Source organism: Gavialis gangeticus, unplaced genomic scaffold (genome assembly GCF_001723915.1).
Source record: "Gavialis gangeticus isolate Ggan-Ray unplaced genomic scaffold, GavGan_comp1, whole genome shotgun sequence".
Taxonomy (NCBI): Eukaryota; Metazoa; Chordata; order Crocodylia; family Gavialidae; genus Gavialis; species Gavialis gangeticus.
This window is the reverse complement of record NW_017729020.1, coordinates 5,080,794-5,086,401: the sequence shown is the minus strand read 5'-3', so window position 1 is coordinate 5,086,401 and position 5,608 is coordinate 5,080,794. Positions and strand designations below refer to the sequence as shown.

General features: G+C 57.4%; 1 protein-coding gene across 2 annotated transcripts in view; it reads left to right on the top strand.

The window, feature by feature from the left end:
- Positions 1 to 595: 595 nt before the first annotated feature.
- The window catches only part of TET3 (tet methylcytosine dioxygenase 3), a 126,279-nt gene continuing 121,266 nt past the window's right edge, over positions 596 to 5,608 (top strand). The window contains exons 1-2 of one of the 2 annotated variants that reach the window (XM_019514377.1): positions 596 to 905; positions 1,166 to 1,222. Coding sequence is in view for 1 of the 2 variants with exons in the window: in XM_019514376.1 (XP_019369921.1) it covers positions 1,133 to 1,222 (90 nt within the window). In the remaining variant the exon portion in view is untranslated. The other variant, XM_019514376.1, reaches the window with a different exon arrangement.

The following is a 5,608-nucleotide window of genomic DNA, read 5'->3' as shown; positions in this document are numbered from 1 at the left end:
CCGGTGGCAGCTTCGGCGGTGGGGAGTCTCGGGGGGGGGGGCATGTGCCCTCCTGTGTCCCCCATGCATCGCCGATATCTCTGGGTGGCCTTAGCAATGCCCCGTCGTTTCTTCGTACGCCTTGATTTACCCTTCGGTGAAACGAGGATAGGACAGTACAGATGCCCTCGGCGCAGCACCCTGAAACCTACTGATGCACGGCGCTAGGCAGGCGCTGGGCGTGATTCTGATTCCAGGTGACGGTGGAGCCGGTGGCATTCCCCCATGGCCGCCGAGGGCAGGACGTGCCCGCATCGCCAGGCTCTGGGAGGAGAGCTCGGCGGGCAAGCTCTTTAAACCCGCGCCGGCTCCCTGCTTCTCAGCCGGTTCTCATGTGGCTGCTGTCAGGAGCGGCTCCCCGGAAGCCGGCGCTACCGCCTGGTGCTCTCTGATGCCAAGTAGAGCGATGCCCATTTCTTGCCTCATGGCAGTGGCGGGGCGGTGACCTACAAGAGGCAAAGATACAGTGTGCTTGTGAGCAGAAAAACCACATCCCTCTCTTCCTCCTCCTCCTCCCCCCCCACCCCGGACACACACACGCACACACACACGCACACGCCAGGGATTGGCTCTCTCGCAGGCGGAGAGTGGGCATGCATGTCACGTCCACGGTGTTTGTGTCTTGGGGAGGGGGGGAGGGACCCGGAGCGCAGCGGTATGATAATGACTCTAGCGTCTGGCAGAAAGAAAAAAAGCCCCTGAATGCACCAGGGTGTCTGTAACCGAGCTTAAAGGAGAACGAAGCAAGATGGCTGCCTGGTAGCGCCGGATTTGTGCTGGGACCGGCGAGGGCTGGGGAGCGCTGGAAAGGGTGGGGGGTGAGCTGGCCGGCAGAGAGGCAGGAGGGGGAACCAGAGCAGACCCAGGTAAATCCCTTCGTGTGCTGGGCGCTTCTTTCCCCTTTTCCCAGAAAAAGCCTTTTGAATGCCAGAGTCACAAGGGGATCTGCGGAGGGCTTCTCTGCCAGCGAGGGTGCAGCCCTTCACAAAGCCCCCCCTCCCCCCTTTCTCTGCCTGCATTTGCCGGCGGTGGGGCTGGGGCGGGGGGCACAGCGGGGATCTGCTGGATTTGATTTTGAAAATGTCTTTCTTGCATGTGTGTGCGTGTGTGCTCGTCCCCGCTGCAGGTGGAACGAAAGGACAATAGAGAAGCCCGGACGCAGGAGCAAGTGCTGGCAGCCAAGGTACCTTCTTCTTTTTTTTCTCTCTTAAAAGGTCGACGACAAAGCAGGGCAGGGAGTCCACAGCATGGGGGGGATCAGACCCAGCGCTTGAGCCAATGTTGCAGCATTTTAAAACCCAGGCTTGCCTTCTGCAGCATTTCTGATCTCTCTGTGTTGGGCCATTTTCCAGTGGTGTTTTTAACCTGTGATATATATATTTTTTTTACAAGGTTGTTGCGGGGTGGTGGGGAAGGGAAATCGAGCCGTTTCTATGCTTCTCCGGGTGCCGAGGCAAAAAATAAATAAATAGCTGCACTGTTTCCACCCGTCTTTGCAGAAAAGCAGCGGCGTTTTTTCTTTTTTTCTTAACTCCCTCTCTCAGATCTGCTGAGGTCAGACATGCAGCCAGGGAAATTAGCAGGGGGAGGCCAGACTCCCCCTGGTTTGAAGCGGGCATGACATCACCCTGACGTAACCATGGTGATGGCTGCTGTCAGCCTTCACGATGACGACGGCGGCGGGGCCGAAAAGACTCTTCAGGGTCTGCAATGTGGGGTGGGGGCTGTGGGGGGAGAATCGACGAAGCGGGCAGGATGAGGCGCTCTGGGGTCCAAGGCCAAAGGTGCAAGGCCGGTGGCCTCTCAGTGTCGTGCTGATGGGAGCGCAGGTGAATGTCAATGGAGTCGCTGTTTCTGTCGATCCGGGGGGAGCTGGAGTCTGCTGTAGCCCCAACGCCGGCTGGTGGGGAGCATCTCTGGGAGCAGCTCGCCCTTGCACTGGAGATGAAGTTTGAAGGCAGCGGCGCTGAGGCTCCCAGCAGCGCGGGAGGGAGACAACAGCGCGCCAGCCGGGAAGAGCCTGTTTCAGGCGTGTTGCGTTGCAGGGGTCGGCTGGCTCTCAAAGCTCTGCAGCGTAAGGCACACCACTTCCCAGCCCGTCCTGGTGACATCTGTTTCCCAGCACTCCTGATTTCCAGTGCCTCGGTCAGTGGGGTTTCCATCTCGTTGCTGGGGCAGGGAAAGGGGGTCTTCTGATTGCCAGCTAGGGCATTACCTGGATTAGATCCTCAGTTCCTCACTGCATCATTGGCATTGAAAGGTTCTTCCCCAACAGCGCGTCCCTTCCTGCTGTGCTTGGGGGTTGGCTGGGTGGCTGAGCTGTGTTGAGAGGGCTGGGAGCCAGCCTCACCGGCACATTCAGGACCTGCTCCATCCTAACAGGGAAGGGTGTCATGGGGAGACCCTCCCCAAACAGGAGGTGAGGAGGCACTGGTGCACGGAGCGGGGGATCAGTGTTCCCCGGTGCTGTGCCAGGCGTTCGCATCTCTGCAGTTTCAGGCCCACTTTTCACTGGCCTCAATGCAAGGTGGGGCAGAGGGGGTGGTTGTGCCCAAACGTTGCTACAGCAGCACATGATTGAAATCAGGCTCAGCACCCCTTATCTCGTGGATGTCCCCCAGGCATTGACTCTGAGACCTTCCCTTCCACCCACTTCCCACTCAGGCCTTCCTGTTTCCTCCTTGCCCCACTCACAACTCTCAGTGTTTCCCAAGTTCCCCTTGAGCTTAGCTTCCCAGTTGCAGAGTAAGGACAGGAGCCCTTGGCTGGAGAAGTGCAGGGTCCGGAGATGTTAGGTCCCTTTGGTGTGTAAATGGAAGTGGATTTGAGGGTAGGGACCTAGGTCCCAGCTCTCTGCCCTGGCTGATAGCTGCATTGTTTGCTTTGGTTGGGATGCAGCAAACAGAGGACTGTTTGCCTTTGTTCACCTGAGCAATCCCTGCCCCTGGGGCCTGACTCACCTCTTGCATCAGGGGCAGGTGGGGGGGGGGGTAGGTAGGTACCTTCAGGAGCAGGAGGCTTTGCCTAGTACTGAGGGAGGCTGAGAAGCAAACAAGCCCTGCTTGGAGGCTGGCCTTTGTCACCTCGTTAGTGCTGCTGCTGTTTATTTTTGGGCTTGCCTTTATCCCTGGTAATTAGGGGAAGATCAAGCTGGGCCGGGGCTGCTTTCAGTGTGGAAAAGCCCCAAGCTCTCCCTTAGTAGCTAGAAATGTGAAGCCCCCCCATTCAGGGGAGGGTATTTTCCTGGTAGGACCACAGAGGGAGGGTGAGGGTGTGAGCAAGACCCTTCCTCACCCCCACAACAAAGAGCTTGAAGCCCTCTGCATGGGGGGGGTCTTCTCTGCTCCCTCTCAGATGCACCCCCCCTCACCTTTGCTCCCCAGGATAATTGCTGGCTACACAAGTCTTGTCCACACTGACACTGAAGGATAAGCCCGTGTGACGAGGTCGCAAGCTGAGCAGTGCAGTTCAGTACTGCTGTGAGGCTGCATCCAAGATTGGCTGGAATGGCCATGGGTGCCATGGGTTAGCAGAGGAGCGCTGAGAGCCTGAGGTTGGATGAGGAGACAGGGCTGCTACTTGGTGTGTTGGCCAAATGCCCTACTGGGGATTGTGGAGAGAAGGGAAGCGGGAGGTGATGTGTGTGGGGAGCAAAGGAGGCTGCATGTCATGCCTGAGCTGTGTGTGAGAAGCACGTGGGGCAGGTTTCCACTCCGGAGCAGCCCACTTTGCATCCCTGGCTTTTCCAAGCACTAAACTCACTTCTGTGTCTTGTGAATATTCCTAGTGCCCCAGTCTTGAACACACCTTGACTTGTGCTTCCAGAGCCCTGGGAGGGACGGGCAGGTACGCCCTTTGGGATTATTGGTGGGTGGTTTCACAACAGTGTCATAGGAGGGTGGGAATCCGGGTGCCCATTGGCAGCACGTGAGCAAATGGGGAAACAGGACCCCCTGCACAAGCAGCCAATTAGAGAAGCTTCCTGCAGACTGGATCTACTGATTCCCTTGGCCGGGCTGCAGGCAGGAAGGGCAGGGGGCGGGGAGATCTTTCCAAACAGCTTCTACCCTTCGCTAGTGCCTGGATCGGTTCTGTGTGCAGCAGAGGCTCAGCAGACGCGGATCGTGCTGGGCAGCGGAGGGACTGCATCCATCGCAGGCATGTGCCACCAGCCGCACTGGCTGGCAGGCAGCTCTCTGAAAGGGATACAAAATGCCTCCTTTGACAAAGCTCCTGCTGTGGGTTGGTTTGCATCTAAGATGGCAGTTCTGGTCCAGCCAGCTCCTGCAGACACCTTCGCCTGTCTCCATTGCTGTGGGCGCTTTTGCACAAGACTTTGCTACCGTCTCCCTGAGCTGGTGCGTGCCCACTGCTGAGATCCCCGGCCCCGATGCAGCAGGATAAGAAGCCGGCTGGGTTGGATGGTAATGGCTCTAATGGCCTGCTGCAGTCTTGTGGCTCCAAGCAGGGCAGCCTGCAGTGGAAGAATTAATGCTTTGGATGGCTTTTCCCCAGTCCCCGGGGGAGCAGGTAGAGTTCTGCACTGCTGCTGTTATACAGGGTGGGATCAGCCCCCCTCCCTCCAGTTGTTTCCAGCTAGTGATTGTTATGTGGTAGAGTTTCTCCTTCTGGAGATCTCGGAGGTTGCGCAGGAGCCGGATTTTCCTGGTCCCTGCAGGCTGGGAGTTCCTTGGGGCCATGGAGTGCCCCTTCTGGTGCATCGCAAAAGTGCTGGGGACAGCAGGGGTGTTTCCCCAGACAGATCATCCTAGCAAGAACCAGCATGTAATTTCTGCATCTGGGAAAAGATGAAGCTTTGTCTAGGAGGAGAAGAGGATGGATAGAGACCCTGGCTCAGGTGGCTGAAGCGCTGACCTGACCATGCTGATGCTGCAAGGCTTTGTCGTTGGCTTCCTCTGGAAGGAGGTTTGGTCAGTTGAAGAGCCTGGGGTCAGATCATGGCTGTAGTCATTGCTGTGTTGCCGTAGCTGTGCCTGTGGAGAATGAGGAGCCATCAGCAGGCTTGTAGCTTCCCCCTTTGGTGAATGCCCCACACATTGGATCCAGTTCTCCCAGGGAGAAGGGACACCTCAGTGGCTTGGCAAAGGACCTGGGTTTGTTGCATCCCAAAGCTTGGCAGCACAGAGTCTTGTTGTCCTGGACGGGGGGCCATGGACTGTTTCCAGCCTGACACAGCGAGTCTGGCAGGTACTAAATGTCATGGGGCACTTCATCCACTGGAGCTTGTAGGGTGCCCTGTCCTCGCTGGTCTTATCCCAGTTTGGGTGTGTGTGAACGGGTCCGTTCCTTGGTGTCCAGGTGCTACAGGGATGGGTCCTCATTCAGGAACCCTCTGGCATGAGTTGAGACTGGCCGGCCGGCGTGTCTGTTGTGCAAGGAGACAATAGCAGCAGTCCTTGCTGATTTTCTAATCACAGAACCTATGTGCGTCCTTCGGTAGCCAGGCATTACTCATGTTTGGGTTGTAGTGGCAGCTTAGCAGCCTCTGTCATGGCCTAAGACCTTGGTGTGTCAGGAGCTGTACAAACAGTGAGCTTCCTATGGGTAT